Source organism: Elephantulus edwardii, unplaced genomic scaffold (assembly GCF_000299155.1).
Source record: "Elephantulus edwardii isolate Elephantulus edwardi_28Jun2011 unplaced genomic scaffold, EleEdw1.0 scaffold00161, whole genome shotgun sequence".
Taxonomy (NCBI): Eukaryota; Metazoa; Chordata; class Mammalia; order Macroscelidea; family Macroscelididae; genus Elephantulus; species Elephantulus edwardii.
Window position 1 is genome coordinate 4,646,680 of NW_006399911.1, and position 23,078 is coordinate 4,669,757.

The window sequence follows — 23,078 nt, forward strand, 5'->3', positions numbered from 1 at the left end:
TCTGGCAGGTCCCTGTGTGCCCTAGGCTTCGGTGCCCAACTTGAGAAAGCATGTGCTTGAGAGAGCAGAAGTCCTTTGCCTGGAATGGGTTGAGGGGGACTGGTTTGGGGACATCACCTTGGACATTTGGCCTGTAGTTGCTCCACTTCCTAAAATCTTGGGGTGCACAGTAGGGCTGCTCTCGGGTTGGCTGTCCCTCCAGACCCCCCCTCTTGCTCTGCTCACCACTCCCAGAACACCCTTTGCCTTCACTCCTGCCTCCTACCACCTGTGTGCATCTCCTTGGACTTCCTGTTGGGCGTCCTGTACTTCCTGTGGTTCTTGTCTCTTCCAAGTCTGTCCACTGCTCTTCCGTCTCGTCTCTGATTTCCCTCCTGCCACTCGCCCTCTCTTCTAGCTGGGCCGACATTTATCTTCCTGTTTGAAGAGAAAGGGCAGTATTGAGAGAGTTTGATAGGATCCAATTAAATTTCTGCAGATAAAATAATGATAAATTGGTACCTGCTAAGGCCCTGGGCTGCCTGCCTCCACCTGAGAACAGGAGGAGTTGAGGTCATCAGCTGAGGAAGTAAGGCCCTCTAGGACTGGGCCTGGGCTCTGTGCCCTGAAGGAGGGTATCAGGGTGAAGGCTTGATGCCCCTCTAGTCTGGGATGAGTTCATCCCACTTGGTGCACCTCTATATAGTCCTGGTGTAGGGACTATTGGTGCTTTCTGGCAGACAGAGAAATTAGGGTTCACATTGCACAACTGGCACGTCCTGGCAGTCCACCTAACCCTGGTGTCTGCGTGAGGCCAACTGCATGTCTTCAGAGTGAGAGTCCTGTGCTGGGGAGTCTCCAGGAAGGTGATGTAGATGGCTTTGGGCAAGTAGAGAGTCATGGCTAGAGACTGCAGGGCAGGGGTGATGGCCAGCAGAGGCCCTGGGCCTGGCATGTAACAACAATCTCTGAGCTAGTGGCTGGGGAGGAACTGCTGAGTGAGGGTGGGTTCCCCACTGGAAATTTGTTCCCCCACCTCAGAGCTATAGTACACCTGAGGGCTGCTGGCTCTTCCCCTGGGACATCCTGTGAAGGACTAGGGCTATAGGCAGAGGAGGCTTCCCACCCCAGGAGTCTGGGCTGTGTAGTGTGGGCTAGGGCTGGCAGTGAGGTGGTTCTGTCACGGACCTCTCTCCTCCTGCAGTACTTCTACGAGGGCAATGACATCAGCGCCCTGCCCGTGAACCTTTCTGTTGTGTGGAATGGCAATTTTGTCATTGACAACCCCCAGAACATCCAGGGTGAGTGGGGCTGGATGCTGGGATGGGCTGGAGGTGGGCCTGGGCCCAGGAGGCCAAGCTAACCATGCCCTATGCCCCTCAAACCCTCAGCCCACCTTTACAAATGCCCGGCCCTGCGTGAGAGCTGTGGCCTCTGCCTCAAGGCAGACCCGCACTTCGAGTGTGGTTGGTGCGTGGCTGAGCGCCGCTGTTCCTTGCGCCACCACTGCCCGGCCGACATGCCTGCCTCCTGGATGCATGCCCGCCACGGCAGCAGCCGGTGCACTGATCCGAAGATCTTCAAGGTAGGCTGGGCAGCCCCCTCCACGCTCCTGACCCTTTTGCCAGGCCCAGGTGGATTGGACAGCCCTGTGGTCCTGGGACAGCCCATGGCAAGGGGATGGGAAGATAGTGCTGAGCCCTTCAGTGCTGGACCCAGCTTCTGTCCTCCTGCAGCTGTCCCCAGAGACGGGCCCAAGGCAGGGGGGCACACGCCTCACCATCACTGGCGAGAACCTGGGCCTCAAGTTCGAGGATGTGCGGCTGGGTGTACGTGTGGGCAAGGTGCTGTGCAGCCCTGTGGAGAGCGAATACATCAGCGCTGAGCAGTGAGTGTGGGGCAGGCCACTGGGGCTGGGCGGGATCTTCACTGGCCTGCTGTGGGCCCCCACCTGCCTGGCTGCTGAGCCTCTGATGGCTTTCAGGATCGTCTGTGAGATCGGGGATGCCAGCCAGGTGCGTGGGCACGACGCCTTGGTGGAGGTGTGTGTGCGAGACTGCTCTCCCCACTACCGGGCCCTGTCGCCTAAGCGCTTCACCTTTGTGGTAAGCTCTCCCTGGGCCCAGACCAGGGGGTGGCGGTGGGGGTGGGCAGGGGGCCAGGATTAGCTGTTGGTGAGGCTCCCAGGGTCATTTGTGGGTGCAGGGGCCGTATCACCTCTAGTAGTGGCATCCTTCCTCAGGACCTTCTTGTCCAGCTGCATCATTGCTGCTGTTGTTCCTTGGAGCTGGATGCTGTCCACCCCTTGTCATACACCTCCTCATTGTGACTGCAGCTCCAGGGTCTCTGTACACTGGGGGCTGTTCCTGTGGGCCAGCTGACCAGCCCTGAAGCCCTGGGCTCCCATTAGGCCAAACACGGCTCAGGTCCCAGAGGGAAGGGGCTTCCTGGGCACCCCAACCTGATCCTTCTTGCCACAGACTCCAACCTTTTACCGTGTAAGCCCAGCGCGTGGGCCTCTCTCGGGGGGCACCTGGATCGGCATCGAGGGGAGCCACCTGAATGCGGGCAGCGACGTGGCCGTGTCTGTTGGTGGCCGGCCTTGTTCCTTCTCTTGGTATGCAATGTGGATGGGGCACCAGGGCCAGGCTACACCTCCCTCCGCTCATATGGTGGTGTAACCCCCTGCTGTTGCCAGGGTAACAGGGCTGTGGGGAGCATGGCTGGGGTGATCGCTATGGAAACCCGGAGGTGGGAGAAGGGTTCCCATGGTGACCAGAGCTACCTCCAGAGGAGAAGGGAATAGGGGGCAGGTGGGCAGAGCTGGCTGCTTCAGCTCTGGTGCTTCCTTCCTGGGGCAGGGGACAGGTACAGCACAACAAGGATATTTTTTCTCTTAAATCTGAGAGAAAAGGAAATCTTAACAAAAGCTTGAGGTTTGAAGTAGGTAATTTCAGATTAGGGTGATATAGTTGGCCCTTTAAATACTTCCTTGTGGTAATTCCCTTTTATCGGCACTAATCATGGAGTTTGCTTGGCTTCAGTGCCTTGCCCCCTGAGCGGGGGCTGTGAGTGGGTGCTGTGACTAGATTGCGGGTAGGAAGAATGCAAGGACTTCCCCCTCCTTCTCAGCCACCTTCAGGGGTCTCTGTATCCCCTATGGGATGGCACTTGAGCTTTTGTTTGGAGTGAGGGTGCTGAGGTGGAGGGAGTGGGTGGGGTGTAGCACTCGTACTCTCAACCTTTCTCTGAGAGCTGTGGGCGCCTGTACTGCTGCCCTAAAGGCCTCTGGGAGCCTAGCGGCCCCAGCAAGACAGCACCAGAGAGGTGGGTGGACAAGGGAGCGCTGCGGGTCAGGGCGCTGTGTGAGAGAGGGTGCCAGAGGCAGGACCACTCTGTGGTACCGTGATCTGAGACAGAGGCCACCTAAGCTGCATGTCTGGGATGGTGGTGTGTTACCTTGTTCTGCCAGAGCTCCAGATACCACGTAGGGTGACACTAGGGGCGTGGTAACCGTGGGGTGGTGCATGTGGGGCCCCTGATGGCCAGGAGCTAGCTGGTGGGCCCAGGGCAGTGACGTGCTAGCCCCTGGTGGCTGATATGTGTGGAACCTGGGGAGCTCCCTCCCCTGAGTGTACCCTTCCTGCCCCTCCAGGAGGAACTCTCGGGAGATCCGATGCCTCACACCACCTGGTCAGAACCCTGGCAGTGCCTCCATCATCATCAACATCAACCGTGCCCAGCTTACCAACCCCGAGGTGCAGTATAACTATACAGAGGATCCCACCATCCTGAAGATTGACCCCGAGTGGAGCATTAACAGGTGCGGCTGCCTCACCTGTGTGTGGAGGCCTGAGCCCCTCCCCTGGAGGCCAAATGTGTCTTCCCTTGGTTGCTAGGCCAGTGAAGGCATGGTCTGTGCATGTCTGTCGCGGGGGCTGGCTCTGGCGTGAGGGGCTTTAAAGCTTTGTTTTGTAACTTAATACCACCTTCATCTTCCAGTGGGGGAACACTCTTGACAGTCACGGGTACCAACCTGGCTACCGTCCGTGAGCCCCGCATCCGGGCCAAGTACGGAGGCATTGAACGGGAGAATGTGAGTGTTTGCCCAGTGTCTACCCGCCTGGCTTCTGCAGCCAGTGAGGCTCGACCCACAGCATTCTCGCCCTACCCCTCATATCACCGCCAAGGTCCCACAGAGGGGCCCTGGGGAAGGTGGTTGGGTTGGAAAGCTCCACGATCAACCTCTGTGTTTCTGTCCTGGGCTGCAGTCAGATGAGCTGCTCCACTAGACCTGCCTTCCTCTCTGCGAGGCTGGCTCCCCCTCAGGGATGTTTGGCCCTGGTGTGTGGCACGAGCTTGACAGGTAGGCCTTGCATTGGAGGAAGTGCCCAGGATCACCAGGAAGTGAGGCAGCAGTCTGGCAGGGACAAATTCTTGGGTCCCAGGGATCCCCTGTCCCCTGGCTCTGAGGCTGCTGCAGGATGGGTGCTGTGGCAGTGGTGTGGAAGGATAGCCTGGTCCAGTGCCCCTTGCGTGTCCCCAGAGCTGCATGGTGTACAATGACACCACTATGGTGTGCCGTGCCCCATCTGTGGACAACCCGGTGCGGACCCCGCCTGAGCTGGGGGAGCGGCCAGATGAGTTGGGCTTTGTCATGGACAACGTGCGTGCTCTGCTTGTGCTCAACGCGTCCACCTTCCTCTACTACCCGGACCCTGTGCTCGAACCACTCAGTCCCACAGGCCTGTTGGAGCTGAAGCCCAGCTCCCCCCTCATCCTCAAGGTAGGTGCACCTAGGAGGCCTTCCAAGAGTGCCAGGTGGGTGAGTGGTCCCGGCTGGGGTGTGGTGGCAGCTGCAAGGCTCTAGAGTCAGAACAGTTTAGGTGTGGGACTTGCTCAGCCTGGTCTTGCCCTTTCCTCACCTGGGTAGGGCCGAAATCTCCTACCGCCTGCGCCGGGGAACTCCAGACTCAACTACACGGTGCTCATCGGCTCCACGCCCTGCACGCTCACTGTGTCCGAGACGCAGCTGCTGTGCGAGTCTCCCAACCTCACAGGGCAGCACAAGGTCACGGTGCGTCCAGGTCCCTACAGCCTGTCTACTCGGGGATGAAGCTTAGACAGGTCATGTCCTGGCCCAACTCACCTCCTACCGCTCCCCTCCAGAGTGCCCCAACTCCTATCCAGCCCTGACCGCCCACACTCTCGTGTGTCTGTAGGAGCCTGCATTCTTGGCCCAGGCCCAATCCCCAGCAGAGCCCCATGCCCCTGTGACCCACCATCAGTCACAGGCAGGGTTGGGGGGGCTCCCGGTGGGCAGCTCGATGGTCCTGAGCCTCTCCCTCACCACAGGTTCGGGCTGGAGGCTTCGAGTTCTCGCCAGGGGTGCTGCAGGTGTACTCTGACAGCCTGTTGACACTGCCAGCCATTGTGGGCATCGGCGGGGGCGGGGGCCTGCTCCTGCTAGTCATCGTGGCCGTGCTCATCGCCTACAAGCGGAAGTCACGCGATGCCGACCGTACCCTCAAGCGGCTACAGTTGCAGATGGACAACCTCGAGTCTCGTGTGGCTTTGGAGTGCAAGGAAGGTCAGCAGGGCCAGGGCTGCAGGGGCCAGGCCAGTTTCCCGTTGTGGTCCACTCCATTTTGTGACCCTTTCTGGAGTGACAGCAGCCAGGCCAGTGTCCTGCCACGTTTGTGGTGTAACATCTAGGACAGAGGTGGAAACAGCAGGGAGGCTGTGGGCAGGACACTTGAGTCTCAGGGCAGGTGAGGGACTCCAGTTGGGCTTGAGCCATGGTGAGGAGTTTGCCTGCATGGGCTGCCCTGAAGGATGCAGCCTCTTTGCCCCAGACTTCCATTTCTTCAGGCTCTGGACTGTGTTGTCTGTGGGAGTTCTGTCTTGAGGTGTCCATCCACAGTACTTTCTGCTGGAATGAAGTCAAACTCTTGGTGTGAGCATCAGGAACTCGGCCCATGCTCGCTTTGTGGTGAGGGTGATGGGACTTGTGTAAAAGGCAATGCTGGCCCAAGTGAGCTGGGCTTAGGGCCTGCAGGAACCTGCCTTGTTCCACTCTCACTCTTAGATGCACTCTTGTCTGTAGTCAAAGTTTATTGGCCTCATAGGAAGGACAGGCTCGGGGTCTTGCCTCGCTGGCCAGGTGCACAGTCATCCACTTGGCCAGTCTTAACAGATGCACCTGGACCACAGCTCCGTGCCATGGCAAGCATCCAGGCACCAGGAGGAGCACCCTGTGCGGGTGTGAGTCAGGGAGGCGGGGGCTAGGGTGCCAGCCTGCTGGACCGCAGGGGCCGACCTGGTGTCACAGTGAGGCCTTTGTGTTGAGCTCAGCTGCTCCTGACCTTGGCTGTTGTACTGAACCCTGGTGAGAATGGATGACTGAGTGGTAGCCAGTTTCCTGGGCTTTGGGTATCTGGGACACGGTCCTCCCTTCTGACAGTCCATGACCCTGCACTATCCTAAGTCCTAGCTGGGCCACTGCTGGCCTTAAGTGATCCTCAACCTCATCTGACTGTGAGTGCTGTGGAGGGCTGTGGGGCCTCCACTCAGAGGTCGGTTCTTTGAGCTCTCTACCATCTCTGGATTGTCCTGACCCACCCAGGGTGAGGAGAGGATGCCACAGTGGGGCACAGGCCCGCTACACCTTCTCCCACGGTGGCCTCGTAGCTGTCTGCCCTGCCCCATGCTGCTAAGAAACCTGGGTCTTCCAAGGTTTTTAACACTAAGATCCATTCCTGGAGTCCCCTTGAACTGAGGAATGTGGGCTGTGCCCAGAGGCTGGCCACATGCACTCTTGCTGACTCAGGGTAGGAACTGGCCAGGCAGGGGTGGGGTGCACAGGGCCTGGGGAGGGCTTCTGTAGGCCGGGTCCCAGGGTGGCGAGAACACTGGCAGTCTGCTGGCTGGATGGCCTTCGTCTGCTCTGCATGTGCCGGGCACAGCAGCTGGCAGTATGGCCTGACTGGGCGGAGGTAATTGAGCGCCTGGCAGCAGTGCCAGGAGATGAAAGGCTCCAGCTTTTAATTAAACCTGCCAGACGGCTCCACAGAACTGTGTGGCTCCCCAGGCTCTTGATCAGATAGCATGTTCCCAGGTTGCTGTGGGCCGACACCTCAGGGCTCTGGAATGTTCTGTCTTGGCATGCCTGGCATACCTGGCAGCGATTGGCCTGGGAGGGACCTGGGCTCCTGTGCTCGCTGTCAGGTGGACAGAGAGGCTGCAGGTGTGGGGAGGGCCTCTGCAGTTCCTTGTTCTTGGTCTTGGGCTGCTACCCATCCTCCATCCATCTGCATCTCATTCCTTCCCAGGCAGCTGAGCCACAGAGAGTGCAGGGAAGCGATGTGGACTGGGAGAGGCAGGAGAGCCGGCCACCTGTTGCTGCTCTCCCCTCAAATGCTAGCATTTGAAGTGCAGAAGTCGCATCCCCTACTAGACCCTGCATGTGTGCCAACATCCTCTTTTGTGGTCAGCCAGTCAGGCAGGGGCCTGGTTGTTTCCCTGGATTGGAGATAGGGAAACTGAGACCCAGGGAAGTCAGGAGCATCCTGAGTGTGTAGTGACTTAGGCGTGTGGCTTGGCTCGGGAGGATGAGTGGCTCTGAACAGCATCTGGCCCACAGCCTTCGCCGAACTGCAGACGGATATCCACGAGCTGACCAGCGACCTGGATGGCTCCGGCATTCCGTTCCTCGACTATCGGACTTACGCTATGCGAGTGCTCTTCCCTGGGATCGAGGACCACCCTGTGCTCAAGGAGATGGAGGTATAATAACACTGGCGTGGAGTGTACACGTCTGCTTCTGCCCAGGGCTGCCTCAAGGTGCTGGTGAGCAGCTAGCTGGGTTCTGGGGAGCATTTGAAGTCTAAGGGGAAGAGGAGAGCTGGAAGCAGAACCCCAACCAGCCAAGGCCTCTGAGCTCCAAGCCTGGTCACATGGCTCCCAGCTGCCTACTTGCTGGAGAGGGTGGCTCTGTTCTGGTGCCCCAGGACTGGTAGAAAGGGGGCCTGGCTTCAAGCGGGGATACCACATCTCATCATTGCAGCCTGGGCTCCAGGGGCTCCCTGATTGATGGATGATTTGTGGTCTGCCTGCCTCCTTTTGAGTCTTCCGATTGCACGGGCATCAGTGGTAGCTTATGGGGTGGTGCCTCAGTATGTGCTGGGTGGAATGACCTGTAGTGGATGGTGCTGGGCTGACTCTGGCCATTGGGAGTGTGTGATAGGGTCCCTCAGAAAGGTGGGCTTTATTCTGGGCACCTGAATATCACTATGCCCCTTTGAGTGGCAACTACACAGGCCCCGGCACATCAACCCCGAGCCTCTTGTTCCGGCAGAGCCACTTGGCTTCTCTGCTGTACTGACAGCCCTCCGTCTTTACCCTCTGGTGTTGGCTCTGTAGGCTGGCAGTGCCCTTTCAGGCTGAACCCGAGGGCCTTCATGGAGTTCTGTCCGCAGCCCAGGCTGCCTTTGAGGGATACTGTGATGAGGCGCCCCTTTTGGACATGGTCTCTTCCTTACCCTGTTGCTGGCACGCTCTGGTATCTCTCTCTCTGCGCTTACTGCCTTTGCTTGTGACTGACTGTGGGTGAACCCTGTGCCCCACCACCAGTTTACTTGTGGCGCGGTATGGGTGAGCTAAGCTGGCTTGGAGTCTGCAGGGAAACTCCCTGCCCTGAGAAGCCTTGATGGGAATGAGAGAGAGCAGACCTGGGACCAGGGCATCCCCCCTGCCCCTGTGTGGGCCTTGGTTCTGCATCCATGAACTGGGAAGGATGGTGCTTATGATGGCAGCTGATGGGAGAGCACTAATGGCCCAGCGGGAAGGGGCTTTGAGTGCTGCTCTCAGCAGTTAGGTTTCCTCTGAGCTGTCCGGGGAGGTCTGGCCCTTCACCCACACCCCCAGCTCATCCTAATGACAGTGTGAACTTGGAAGGACGGTGGACGCTCAGTGTTGCCAGGCTCACTCTGCCTTTCCTCATTGTGCTGATTTGCCTGTGTACCTGGGGCTCCTGGGCCCTGAGGCCAGCTCTTCTCTCTCCCTTGGGGCTGATCCTACGGTCTGAGTGGTGATGTCCTCACAGGTGCAGGCTAACGTGGAGAAGTCGCTGACACTGTTCGGACAGCTGCTGACCAAGAAGCACTTCCTGTTGACTTTCATCCGCACACTGGAGGCCCAGCGCAGCTTCTCCATGCGTGACCGTGGCAACGTGGCCTCGCTCATCATGACAGCCTTGCAGGGCGAGATGGAGTATGCCACCGGCGTGCTCAAGCAGCTGCTGTCCGACCTCATCGAGAAGAATCTGGAGAGCAAGAATCACCCCAAGCTGTTGCTGCGCCGGTGAGCCCGAGACCCAGAACCTCCGCTCATTTCTGCTTGAGGTTGAAGGCAAAGCCCCAGGCACCCACAGGGTAGTGCACGTAGACCTCATGCTATGATGCCCCTGGTCAGAGGTCGGCTGCTCAGTACCAGCCTGAGGTCTAGCAGAGATCTGGGCTCTGGGAGCAGAAAGCTGAGGCCGCCGTGTCTACGCCAGCCACTGAAACCATGCACAGAGAGTGGAGGGGGGCACAAGAAGGATGGGCATGCTTTTCCATGGCCTCTTCTGCCTCGTCCCCCCAGGACTGAGTCGGTGGCGGAGAAGATGCTGACCAACTGGTTTACTTTCCTTTTGTACAAGTTCCTCAAGGTAAGTCGAGGAGAGGGGGTAGTCAGAGTGGGGGTGCTGGGGGAGGGGTACAGTGCTGTAGGGGTGACAATCTGAGACTGAGGTGTGTCAGGGACAGAGCACAAGGATGTGGAGGGTTCACAGAATCCTTGCTGAGAGTCTGACTCGGGGTGCGTAGCCTGGCGTGGGCTTGTTGGGGACACCTGTCCTGTTCCCTAGTTCCTTTCTCAGAATGGTCTCCAGCCAGCTCTGCACACACATGTGCACGTGGCTGAGGAGAAGAGCTTCTGGGCTGAGAGTGGGGTGCAGGCTTGGGGGGGCTGCCTGTACGAGGTCCTGTGGGGCACACTCTGCACTTTGTGTGAAAGCCCTGTGCAACCCCTCGCCTGTGACCAGCCTCTGACAGGGCGCAGGCAGAGGTTGCACGCTGACTGCACCAGGCTGAACGTGTTAGGCCCAGGTGAGTTCGGTCTATAGTTTGCATTTACAGTTGGCTGCGTGCAGTTTGAGAAATCACATAGAAAAACCCAGCTTTTTGATTCTTGGACCACATGAAGGTGTGGTGTGGAGGGCCTCTGTCCTCATGAGGTGATGTAGTATCACTCAGTCACAGACTGGTGTGTGCTCTGAGTTGTTGGAGGGTATGGTAACCGAGGCAGTGTCTTGCGTGGCTGAGGAGTGGTTGCAAGTGGCAGCTGCTGAACTGTGTAACTCTCTCCTTGATTTTCTTGTCTGAAAAAGAGCAAGCTGCAAGAGGGGTGTCTTTCAAAGGGGGACACTGAGTTGTGGTGGTCAGGGAGGGTGGGATTCCAGTGTGGTCCGAGGTTTAAGCTGAGGAAGAACATCCCATGAAAGCAAAAGCCGAGGTGGTAGGCGCAGTAGGTGGAGCGCGGGGCCTGCTGTGAGGCTGTGCAGTGATAAGTGTTCATGCACCATGATCACTTTTGTCGTGATGCGGTTGTAGGAAGCACATTCCTGTGAAGATGAGGTTTTTTCACCTCGTGCTTGTGCTGCAGACCACAAGGAATGCCTGGAACCGATCTCTGAGCAGTGAGGCCAGCTGTGCACCGTGTCAGTGTAGTGGCCCTTGTCTAGTCCTGGCCCGTTAACAACCTGAGCAAGAATGGCCCAAGGTCAGCAGTCTGTCTTCTGTAACGCCAGGCTGCTCAGGAGGCCGGTCACCTCGGAGGCAGGTTGTGACTTGACTGGGAGAGGCTTCCAGCAGGGAGGGGCAAGTACGGGTTGCTGTCCAGGGGGCTCTCCTCTGGCCCTGTGGGTAAGATACCTCAGGAAGAGCAGGTTTGGGATGGGGATGTAACCATGTGTGACAAGAGTCAGTGAGAACAGAAGCCAAGAGGAAAGCTGAGGGTGCCCTGTGAGCAGGAGCAGGTATGTGTGGAGGGCGAGGGCCAAGGTCAGAGACTGGCTGGCTGGAAGCCACACTGGCTCCTGTCCTCACTGGAGGCCTCGGGAGGCTCCAGGCAGGCCTACTCTTAGTTATTGCCATGTTGGAATTCTTGTCCAGTCCTGAGACACAGGAGGACACAGGTGCTGGACTGGAGGGTTCATGCAGGGGTTACTTTGATTCCCCACTAACCACACCAAAAGGGCCTGGCCTCTCATCACAGTGGGAGGGAAGGAGGAATGGTTCTCACCCTGTGGGTCCCCTAGGCAGCCTCAGGGGCCGTTTTCCATTGTTAGTGCTGACCATTGGCTTTTTATGTGGTTGTGTGTGTACTGTATGCTGTCTTTAAAGAGCACAACTCTTTTAAAAAAATATTGTTTAGAAACAAATAACATAAAAAACAATCCATGTAACATAAACAATAAAAAATAATCCATGTTCAAAACACAGAGGAGCAAATATAAAGGGGTGAGTCCTCCAGTTCTGAAGGTATACTGGCTCGAGCCTTTCTCAGTGGTCTGTTGCTTGTCCTTGTAGATGATGGGCTTTTTAACTGAAGTAAATGTGTGCAAGTAGAGAGCAGTTTAATGTTAGGAAGTCATTGGTCTGTGTTTTCTCTCACATCAGAGTTCTGGGTTTATTTTTTTGGACTGTGTCATTGCACCAGTGGGCCCCACCTCCCGTGCCCGCTCTGGGCAGTGTGAACATCTTCCAGGAAGCACTCCATTCTTGCCCTGCTCCTTCCAACTGCTGCTGCATCTTCTGAGGGATGGCCTGGGGCACTGCTGACTGGTGTGAGGGGTGGCGGCCCCACCCTAATGCATTGGGTGTTGTCTACTCTGTGTCTCTAGGTGGATTTCTAGAAGGAGACTGTAGGTGGTCAGGTGCACCTCCCCAAACTGCCGTGCAAAAACTGTTGCACACATTTTTTTGCCTTCCTGCCAGCAGCATTTGAATGCCATTTACCCATACCTTTGATAACATTTTCTTAATAATCTTCTTCATCATTGCAGTTTGCTGTGTGGGAATGGTTAATGTGGTGTTAATTTGCATTTCTTTGGTAATCTTTTGAACATCTTTTTGCGTGCTCGATTGGTCATGTGTATTTCTTTTGAGTTGTCTCTCTGTCCGTTTCCTGTGGTTTCCAGGAGGTTTTCCAGTATGGCCTTTTCGATTTGTCTTGCTGGTGTGTGGTATGAGGCAGGGTCCTAACTCCCCTTTCCCGCCAGGAGAGGCATGTGCCCTGGCATCCCTGGTTCAGCTGCAGCATCATGCTGAGAAGGAGCAGTGTCCTCGGGCAGTTCCTGCACTGCACAGCTGGAGGGAGCCTAGGGGCTGACTGGATGGGGGGAAGCCCTTGGGTTCTGGATCCTGACCTCACTATCTGAGGGACCCCATAGAAGGAGGAGTGGAGCTAGACGAGGGCTGGGGAGAACCGCAGGGTAGGACTGAGTGGTCTGGCCAGCCTGGGACATCTGATGCAGCTCATTTTGGAGTCTGGGTTTGAATCTTGGCTTCTGCGTTCATTCACTGTGTGGCCTTGGGCCGGTGACCCCACCTCTCTGACCTGTAATGGTGCTACTGTGTGTCTTTCTGTGTCCTACAAGTACTGGGCTGGGGGGCCTTCGTGCAGGTGTTTGGTCTGATGAGGCTATGGAAAGCTCTTCCTTACCACTCTCTGGTGATGTTTCTGGGAAGAGGCAGCTGTTAATGGTTTTGTGCTCTGACCCCCAGCCCTTTTCTCTCCTTCTCCTGACCAACTTAGTGAAACCCAAGTTTGCAAATGGAATGCAATTTCAAAGACAGGCATGCTGTTGTCTGTAGGTCTTGGGAGGATCCGTATTTAAACTTTCTCCTTAGCAGCTATTTCTCTGATTGTTCAAGTTGCATAGGAGACTGTCGCATCTGGTTACTAGGGCCAAAGTGGGTTTGTGGGCTTGGAGGAACCTGCTGCCCGCTTGACCTGCAGAAGTTCCCCTGTGCCAGGGGTGCGGCTAATGTAGACACAGGCTAGAGAAAATGATGACAGCCAGGACCAGTGGAGACCTGAGCAAGCAGCACTCTGCCCTGCAGTGTGGTGACATTCCCAACCAGCAGTGAATAAGAGTTCCAGTCTCTCTACAGACTTCACCAGCATTTGTTGTTTGCTGCTCTGTTGAACTTTGCTATTATTGCTGGGGTGAGATGATAACTCATATTTGTTTTGATATGCATCTCTCTGATAACTGTGGATTTTGAACATTTCTTTATGTGTTTGTTTGCCATCTGAGTGTCTTCTTTGGTGAAGTGTCTGTTCATATCTTGTGCTTATTTTGTGATTGGGGAGTTTACCTTTTTCTTATTAAAGTGGTAGAGTATTCTATAAATTTTATATATAAATCCCTTATCAGATATGTCATTGCCAAATATTTTTTCCCTTGTCTGTGGGTTTCTTTCTTGCGCTGTTTGGAGAAGTGTGTTGTTTTGTGTGTTTTTTTTTTATGTGCAAAAGGATTACTTTCTTAGAAGGGGATGTCCCGTTTATGTACTTTATTCTCTTCTGGTTGTAGGGACAGGATTTTATTGAGAAAGATTAACCACTCACCTGTCAGCTTTTTGTACTTCCGTGTTGCTGTGGTTTTGAAAGCTTTGCCACTAGTGTTTAAAATACCAGCAGGGTCATTTGTGGCAGACAGATTTCAGTAGAGCTTCCAGACTATATACTAAGCAGGACTGGTCATCCACTTGTGAAGTAATTTACCAGTGAAAAACTTATGAATAACAGAGGAACATTGTTCACCATATGCTGGTAAAGACCTTCAGATTGGAAGGTTCTCAGAATAAGACTGGAGAATTGCTGCTGTCTCACTGTCGAGTCTGCACTAGTCACGTGGACTGAGTAAGGCTTTCAGCCAGTGAAGGATCTTCAGTTGCTTATATAGCACTATTCAAAATAAGGAGAAGGAGAGCCAAATAACCATTAATAATTGGAACATGGAATGTGTCAAGTATGAATCTTAGAGAATTGGAAGTTTTAAAAAATTAAATGGAACACATAAAGATGGATATCCTAGGTATTAGTGAACTGAAATGGACTAGTATTGGCCATTTTGAATCATATGCCAGGAATGCAAAGAAGAGTAATAAACACCTTCTTAAAAAAAAGAAAGAAAAATTCAAGATCTAGCCCTGCTTCCCAAGGAGCATTTTTGGCTGCACTCCTTGCTACTCCACGTGGCATTGTTCAGTTGTCTCTCAGCATTCTCTGGGCTGTAATCTTTACCAGAGCAGATTGACAAGTCTTTCTTCCGTACAGCAGCTAGAAGGGTGTGAGCTACCCACCTGTCACTAAGCAGTCAAGTGCTTAACTGTTGTGCCATTATCCCTACAGGCAGGTGGTCAGGAGCATATGAATATCTGTGGGATAAATTTGGAAGTAGATGCCTGATTTCCAGCACCCCACCCCACCCCCGGCCTTGGTGGGACATTGAATGATCAGAAACTGTGAGATGTACAGGCTTAAAGAGGGAGGAAGAGGCGCCACTGTTCAGGTCTGATTTGTTGGAGGAGCTGAGAGCTTGATGGTTGACCAGGAGGAGAGAGAGGCTGGTCCATTGACATGAAAGCCACTTCCTTGGGATCAAAAGAGGAGACTTCGGATTTGAACTATATATTTGTGTCGCTATACATTGCAGGTGACTCAATGGTACATCAAAACAATGACATGTTTGGAAGCAGGTGACTCAATGGCACATCAAAACAATGACATACTATGACATGTTTGGAAGCAGGAGTGGCATTCACTTCCTAAATAACTTGCCTCTGGAAACTCTGTGAACTTGGATAAATGTTGATAGTTGTAGAGGGGCTTCAGGCCTTTTGTTCATAGGGTAGCAATGAGTCATACTTGACTCGAAGGCAACCAGCAACAAAAACAGCCTAAAGTACAATACTGAGATAATGTTTATGATCTTGTGAGGAAGTCGTGTTAATGTGACTGTTGTTGAACAGTATGCATCAACTACTAAAGCCAAAGATGGAGAATCGGAGGGATTCTGTCCATTTACAATCTAGAACTAATGATGAATGGTGGTTGGAATGCCGAAGTTGGAAACAGAGTAGGAGAATTGGTAGTTGGAAAATAATGCCTTGGTGATAGAAATAAGGCTGGAGAGCACATTGATACAATTTTGTCTGATGACAGAGTATTCATTGCAAGCACTTTTTTTGAAAAACAAAATGAAACAGAAACAAAACCTGATAATATATGTGGACCAGTTCTGGCCAGGTAAAATACACAAGAATCAAATTGATTGTATCTGTTGAAAGACACAATGGAGAAGCTCAGTATCATCAGTTAGAGCAAGACCAGGCATTAATAGACACACCAGTTACTCATAAACAAGTTCAAATTTAAGCTGAAGAAAAGGAAAAAAAATCCGCAAGAACCAAACTAAAACCTTGAAAGTGTATTCCACTTGAATTTAGAGAATTTCTGGGTAAAATATTGAATGATGAGAGAAGCATCGGAAGAAAATGGTAGGAGTGCATAGCCACTGTACCAAAATAAATTGTTTGATGCTCACCTATTTCCGGAGGAATCATATGATCAAAATCCATTGGTACCGAAGGAAGAAGTCCAAGTTGCCCTGAAGGCATTGGCCAAAACCAAATCTCCAAGAACTGATGGAATGCCAGTTGAGAAGTTTCAGCGAACAGTTGCAACACTGATATGCTCATTTGTCTGTGCCAAAAAATTTGGAAGACAGCTACCTGGCCAACCAACTGCCAATTGTTGACCATTCCAAATACAGACTGTCCCCTACAAGGCAGAAATTACAGAATAATATCATTAATATCACACACAATTAAAACCTTGAAAAGAATTAAAACATGACTGGAGCAGTACCTTGAGTGGAAAAACTGCCAGAAATTAAAGTTGGATTCAGAAGAAAGAGGCTATGGAATTAGGAATGTCATTATTGACATCAGATGGATCTTGGCTGAAAGCAGAGACTCCCAGACGGATATTTACCTGTATTTTATTGACCATGCAAAGGCATCCAGTTGTGTGGATCCTAACAAATTAGGATAACAATGAGAAGAATGGCAACGCCAGGACACTTCCTTGTACTCATTTGGAACCTATACATAGAGCAAGAAACAGTTCTGCATGGTTAAATCAGAAAAGGTGTGTGTCAGGATTGTATCCTTCCCTGTACATATTCCGTTTATATGCTGAGTAAATAATCTAAGAAGCTGGAATGTATGAAGAAGAATGTGACATTGATGTTGGAAGAAGCCTTGTTAAAACAGGCTGTTATGCAGATGGTGTCATCTTAACTTGCAGAACATAAAGACTTGAAGTACTTGCTGATGCAGTTTGAGCTTTGAGCCTTCTGTTTGAGCCTGCATCTGAACCTAAAGAAAACAAAAATCCTCTCTATACTACCAATCAATACAACACAATACAGCATCAAGAGAAATGGAGAAAATAGTGAAGTTGTCAAGGATTTCCTTTTACTTGGATCCATAATCATTGCTCATGGAAACAGCTGTCAAGAGATAAAAATACTGCATTATGCAGATCTGCAAAAGGACCTTTTTAAAGTCCTGAAGATCATGGCTATCACTTTAAAGACTACTGTGAGTCTGAACAAAAGTCATGACATTTTCCATTGCATGTGAACGTACCAAATGCATGTGAAAATTAGATGGGAAGACTGCAGAACAATTGATACCTTTGAATTGTGGTGTTGGTGAAGGGTACTCGGATTGCCGAAGAACAGACATACCTGTCTTAGAAGAAAAATGCAGGCAGAGTGTTTTTTAGAAGTGAAGGTAGCGAAAGTCTGTCTCATATGATTTGGACGTGTTATCTGGAGGGGCCATTTCTTCGAGAAAGACATCGTGCTTAATAGAGTTGAGGGAAAAATAAGACCATTAAGGAGACAGATTGATCCTATGTCTTCATCAGTTGTGGAATAGAGTAACAATTGTGAAGTTGACTCAGGACCAGGCAGTATTTCATTCTGTCATCTCTTTGAGGAAAATTGGTTTGTGGTTGTGTGTTTTTACTTTTTGCCCAGTCTCAGGTATTTTGGAAAACTGTGTTACACTTGCCTCATAAACCCAATTGGATATTTTCCTTTCTCTCCTTGCCTGGGGCTGTTCAGTAACTGTTTTGGGAGCAGCAGCTAGGTGGCTTGGGAGGGCAGGGTGCAGGGCCCAGGTCCTGACTCCTGCCTGCACCTCAGGAGTGTGCTGGGGAGCCGCTCTTCATGCTGTACTGCGCCATCAAGCAGCAGATGGAGAAGGGTCCCATCGACGCCATCACGGGCGAGGCCCGCTACTCCCTGAGCGAGGACAAGCTCATCCGCCAGCAGATTGACTATAAGACACTGGTGAGTGGTGCTGCCAGATTGGACCCTGTCCCTTCTTCCTACCTGGTGGGCACTGCCGTGGACTCATCCATCTCAGTGCGGAGGGTTGCCAGTGTGCCAGGATCCAAATACTAATGCTGCCACGCTCTCCCTGCTACAGACCCTCAACTGTGTGAACCCTGAGAACGAGAATGCGCCCGAAGTACCAGTGAAAGGGCTCAACTGTGACACTGTGACGCAGGTCAAGGAGAAGCTGTTGGATGCTGTTTACAAGGGTGTGCCCTACTCCCAGCGGCCCAAGGCTGGGGACATGGACCTAGGTGAGCCGGAAGAGGAGCTGAAGGGAACTGGGCTTTCTGATCAGGGCTTGGGTGCTATGTGTGCCCAAGGGTTAGCAGGCGCCAGAGTGTGTCTGAGCAGCGAGGGGTGTTGGTCTGGGTGAAGATTTGGATGGAGGGTGTGATCAGGGTCTGAGAACTACTTGGCTGAGGGCAGTGGGGTTTAGAACTGAGATTGGAAGCCAGAGGCAGCTTAGAAGCTATGTATTGATCTGGGGCATGGATGAAGATGAGAGCGGAGCTGTCTCCAGAACTGCTCTGGGGTATTTTGTAGAGACAACCTGTAGGCCAGGGCAGCTGGAGGAGGGTACTCCTAGCTCTGATGTTGTGCTAGGCAGAGGTGCCATGTGCTCAGCAAGGATGTTATAGGAGTAGCAGCAGGTTTGGGGGCTGGGTTCTGGAGCCCACAGTAGACTTGGCTAGAACCTGGGGTCTGGCTGCCTCTGTGTGAGCCGGGAATGGAGCACATCTGTAGCAGAGGGCACAGCACATCCCCAAGGGTGCTCACTCTGCTGTAAGCAGCATCTCAGGCTCTCTGCTGAAGCCTGGAGCTGCTTGGAGGTAGACCCTCCTGTGCCCTCCTTTCTCGGAGTCCAAGGCCCTTTGCCAGATGACCTGCCCCTACCAACCCCTGCTGTGCTCTCCTCTCTCCCTTCAGAGTGGCGCCAGGGCCGCATGGCTCGGATCATCCTGCAGGACGAGGATGTCACCACCAAGATCGACAATGACTGGAAGAGGCTGAACACCCTGGCTCACTACCAGGTGACTGCCCTGCTGGCTGGCCAGCAGCTCTCTTCCCGAGAGGCTCGAAGTGCCCTAGAGTGAGGCGAGGGCCAGGGTGAGGATTGTGGCCAGTTCTGCTGCCAGGCTCTGTGCCACGTTCTGATTTACCTGGTGAGGTGAATGATGGAAAAGGCCCAGAAAAAGTGTGTGAAACTATTCTAGCGTCATTCTGATGGGTGCTGGGAAAGCAGAGGCTCTTGAGTGTGGTGGCAAGTACAGGGAGAACCACTCACTGTCCAGGTGAACGTGAGGCAGTGGTGGCATCTTCTGATTCTCTGCACCTAGGTGACGGATGGGTCCTCGGTGGCACTGGTGCCCAAGCAGACATCTGCCTACAACATCTCCAACTCTTCAACCTTCACCAAATCCCTTAGCAGATATGGTGAGCCATGAGACCAGCGCCTCTTTCATGCTATCTCACCTTGGTGAGGTTCCCTGGCAGTCAGAGCTGGCTGATGTGGGGACCCCGTCAGGGCCTACCACTTGGACACTTGGTCTTGGGTTGTGGTGCCAATTGGGTCCCTGTGGGTGGGGCTGACAGACACACACCCGCATGTGCCTGCAGAGAGCATGCTGCGCACGGCGAGCAGCCCTGACAGCCTGCGCTCACGCACGCCTATGATCACGCCCGACCTGGAGAGCGGCACCAAGCTCTGGCACTTAGTGAAGAACCATGACCACCTTGACCAGCGTGAAGGGGACCGCGGCAGCAAGATGGTCTCAGAGATCTATCTGACACGGCTGCTGGCCACCAAGGTAGGCCAGCAGGGATGCAGGCACAGACGGGAGCCCAGTCTCCAGTCCTCCTCCAACCCTGTGCCCGGGGCACCTGGGAGGTGGGGTCCCTGGCATACAGGAAGGGGCTGGTGGTGTATCAGAGCCGAAAGATGTGCCATTTACCACCCAGGGCACACTGCAAAAGTTTGTGGATGACCTGTTCGAGACCATCTTCAGCACAGCCCACCGAGGCAGTGCCCTGCCCCTGGCCATCAAGTACATGTTTGACTTCCTAGATGAGCAGGCTGACAAGCACCAGATCCACGACTCTGACGTGCGGCACACCTGGAAGAGCAACTGGTACCCAGGGAGCGGGCGCCCAGGCAGCATGCTGAGAGTGTGTGTGTGTGTGTGTGTGTGAGAGAGAGAGAGAGAGAGAGAGATACTCCTGTCCCCTGTGTGTAGCTGTGAACTGGATGTGCTGAACAGTCATGAGTATGTCTTTCCTTTGCACTCTGTCAGGTATAAGTTGCCCATGTTCCTTGGGCTCTGTGACTGTGCTCTGTGTGTGTGTCTTGTGTCTGGCTGTGTGCTTGCCTGTGACTAGTAACTGTGTGTAAGACCATGTACAGGTGGAGGTGTGTGTGACCATGTAAGGGTGATGGTGCTTGTGAGCATTTCACACGTACACATGTGTAGCTGACCATATGTATGTATATACACATGGCTGTGTGTGTGTGTGAGAGAGAAAGCCTGTGTTGTGTCTGTGAGCCTGGTCAGTGGGTTAGGAGATAAGGACAGCCTTTGTGTGCCCACCCTCAAGCACTGAGAACTCCTGACCTCCCTGGGCCTTAGTTCCCCCATCTGTGTGGATGTCCGAGGACACTTTCAAGTCAGTCAACATCAGCAGGACCACGTGTCATGGACCAACCCCTCCTTGTAAAGGGGAAGCCGAGGCCCAGGGGTGCAGTCTCACACTGGCTAAGAGGCCTGGCCAGTCAGGATGGCCTGGCCTGGGGGTGTGGGCCAGGCAGTGTGTCGATGGTTCTGAGCAGGCCACCTCCCCACAGCCTGCCTCTGCGCTTCTGGGTGAACGTCATCAAGAACCCACAGTTTGTGTTTGACATCCACAAGAGCAGCATCACGGACGCCTGCCTGTCGGTGGTCGCCCAGACCTTTATGGACTCCTGTTCCACATCTGAGCACAAGCTGGGCAAGGACTCGCCCTCCAATAAGCTGCTTTATGCTAAGGACATCCCTAACTACAAGAGCTGGGTGGAGAGGTGCGGGGGTACAGGCGGGTGCGGGGTTGGGTAGATGGGTGGTCAGGTAGGGCTAGGACCTGAATTCCACCACACCTGGCTGCCCACAGGTACTATGCTGACATTGCGAAAATGCCAGCCATCAGCGACCAAGACATGAGTGCGTACCTGGCCGAGCAGTCAAGGCTGCACCTGAGCCAGTTCAACAGCATGAGTGCCCTGCATGAGATCTACTCCTACATCACCAAGTACAAGGATGAGGTGAGCCTCGCGGGGCAGTGGCCTCCTGTCCTGGGATGTGGGCACCACCACCCTCAGCTCACCTGCTCTCGAGCCTTCTACCACCCTGTCTCAGCCCTGCTGATGCCTGTTGGTCAGGGCTCTGAGGTAGCCCTTGGCTGTTAAAAGGGGCAGTTTGGAAATTGCAGGATCATGCTAGAACAGGTCACAAAAATGTTCCTCTCCTGGGGACCGGGACGGGGGATGCATCTTTTGGGGAGGGTGTGGCTGGTGACAAGCATTGGAGTTGTCTAAGCAGAAGTCTCTGGCCTGGGTCCAAGGCTCTTGAATGGCCCTTTCCCTGACGTGGAGAGGGTCCTGGGAGCCTCCCCAATGTCTGTGTGGACCAAGGCATCTGGGAGGAGAGGCCTGACCATGGGTCTGTATGAGAGACACAGCAGAATCAGGATTCAGCAGCAGGCCTGCAGGCCTCGATGGGCCCACCAGTTTCTCAGATGAGATGGGGACAGTGGATATTTAGAGAAGGGACATGATGAGACTAGTAGGGAGCAGACATGCGTCAGTACAGCCCTAGGGACCTGCTGGGCTGTGTGGATGGCAGTTCCAGCCCTGTTCTGGCCTGAGCAGTGGGAAGCACAGAGGTGTGTTGAATGGAGGTGGAGAGACTGCAGAGGGGCAGCTCTACGGGGTCCGGCTCACCTGGCAGACATTTAGTTTGAGGGATGTGAGCGCAGGATCCATGGGCTGAAGCGTGGTCAGGCTGGTGGCACTGGTGCATGTGTCTGAGAGGGCACAGACAGGCCCACATGTCCCTGACACCAGCACTGTAAGGCAGGGGCATGGAGACAGTCAACAAAGGCAGCAGGAAGCGGGGGACCCAGGGGGACTGAGGAGAGTGGGGAGCAGCGTGAAGAGTGAGGTAGGAGGGGGCGCTCACTGGTATTGGGACGGTGAGGACGGGCCAGGGGCCAAGAGCAGGTGGCTGCCCACCTTAGATACATGGCAGCTAAGGGTCATCATTAGGAAACTGGGAAAGCAAGTCTTGAGTACGGGAAGTGGGGGAAGCGGTGGCTGGCCTGGGAGGAGACTGGGATTCCATATGCACATGGAGTGAGAGAGGAGCAAGTGGTGACAGTCCAGGGCTGCTAGGGCCGTCATTGAGCCCCTTACTTGAGGTAGGCTTGGGTGGCCCAGGCAAGATGATGAGCTAGGCAGTGCCCCTTACCACTGCAGCCTGGCCAAGGGAAGGGCAAGGATAAACTGCCCAACAGCTGGTGCCGTGGCCCAGCCCATTCTCCTATGTGTCCTTGGGGCCTGGGGCACTTGCATACCTGCTCTGAGGAAGTAGTTTGAACGGACCTATAATGCTTCTCTCTCCCTTTCCCGAGATCCTGGTGGCCCTAGAAAAGGACGAGCAGGCCCGGCGGCAGCGGCTCCGAAGCAAGCTGGAGCAGGTCGTGGACACCATGTCCCTAAGCAGCTGAGGCAGTGGCCAGTGCCTTTGCGTAGGGCAAGGACAAGCAATGTGGAGCTGGCAGGCCAGGCCTGGGCTGGGAGACCGGATGGCAGCCTCTTGGCCATCCTCTCTGGGTTGTTCTGTGGAGCTTGGAGCCCAGGACTTCAGGACCCCACACGGCTGACTTGCGTTTCCAAGGACTGCGTCCTCTAGCCTCTGCTGACTTCTGCCTGGCATGGAGCCAGCTTTGTGTGTGGACGGATGTGCCTGCGTGTCTGCTTCTCCACTCTGTGCATCAGGGGTCTGCCGAGGATGGTGGGCTGGCTGCCCGGCCAGAGCCGCCTGCGGGCCTTCGGGAGGGCAGAGGGACATCTGAGGGTGAGGAGCAAGGCCAGAGCCTTCCTGGAGCCGACCCAGCACGGCTTCTCAGGCTGTAGCAACCCCCCGGGGGCTGAGTGTGGAGCCCAGGGCCTGCTCGGCAGCTGGGGGCGAGGTTAGAGGCCTGAGGTGGGTCAGGATGAGACGGGGCTGCTGACCCCACCACGCCCAACGTGACCACCCTGATTCACCGCGTGCTCCCGCGGGCCAGACAGGATGCTGTGTACCTCACTCAGAGGTGCCCTTCAGCCGCCCCTCCTATGGAGGGGTCTTGCAGCCCTGGTGACCTCAGACTGGATTTTGGAGTTTCCTGTCCTCAGGGCTGTGCCCTGGAAGCTACTCAGGTCCAGGTTCCGTCCTGGTCCTGTGTGCACGCTTGTTATTTATTGCTCCCAAGCTAGTTCCCAGCTGCCCACAGGGCAGGTGAGTCTTCCCAGGCCACTGACTTCCTGGGATTGGGCACCCTGCCC

The 23,078-nt window shown here is 54.3% G+C and overlaps 1 protein-coding gene across 1 annotated transcript in view; it reads left to right on the forward strand.

Annotated features, from left to right (window-relative positions):
- The window catches only part of PLXNA1 (plexin A1), a 44,732-nt gene extending 22,473 nt beyond the window's left edge, over positions 1-22,259 (forward strand). The window contains exons 10-31 of the mRNA XM_006895168.1: positions 1,184-1,280; positions 1,371-1,564; positions 1,716-1,867; positions 1,964-2,084; positions 2,460-2,596; positions 3,635-3,802; positions 3,982-4,075; positions 4,526-4,765; positions 4,913-5,056; positions 5,335-5,569; positions 7,622-7,764; positions 9,083-9,339; positions 9,622-9,688; positions 17,309-17,455; positions 17,595-17,754; positions 18,431-18,534; positions 18,841-18,937; positions 19,121-19,311; positions 19,463-19,632; positions 20,343-20,555; positions 20,645-20,795; positions 22,163-22,259. Of these exons, the coding sequence (XP_006895230.1) occupies positions 1,184-1,280; positions 1,371-1,564; positions 1,716-1,867; positions 1,964-2,084; positions 2,460-2,596; positions 3,635-3,802; positions 3,982-4,075; positions 4,526-4,765; positions 4,913-5,056; positions 5,335-5,569; positions 7,622-7,764; positions 9,083-9,339; positions 9,622-9,688; positions 17,309-17,455; positions 17,595-17,754; positions 18,431-18,534; positions 18,841-18,937; positions 19,121-19,311; positions 19,463-19,632; positions 20,343-20,555; positions 20,645-20,795; positions 22,163-22,258 (3,378 nt within the window). The 3' untranslated portion in view covers position 22,259. The remainder of the gene's footprint in view (positions 1-1,183; positions 1,281-1,370; positions 1,565-1,715; positions 1,868-1,963; positions 2,085-2,459; positions 2,597-3,634; positions 3,803-3,981; positions 4,076-4,525; positions 4,766-4,912; positions 5,057-5,334; positions 5,570-7,621; positions 7,765-9,082; positions 9,340-9,621; positions 9,689-17,308; positions 17,456-17,594; positions 17,755-18,430; positions 18,535-18,840; positions 18,938-19,120; positions 19,312-19,462; positions 19,633-20,342; positions 20,556-20,644; positions 20,796-22,162) is intronic.
- The last annotated feature ends 819 nt before the right edge of the window (positions 22,260-23,078 follow it).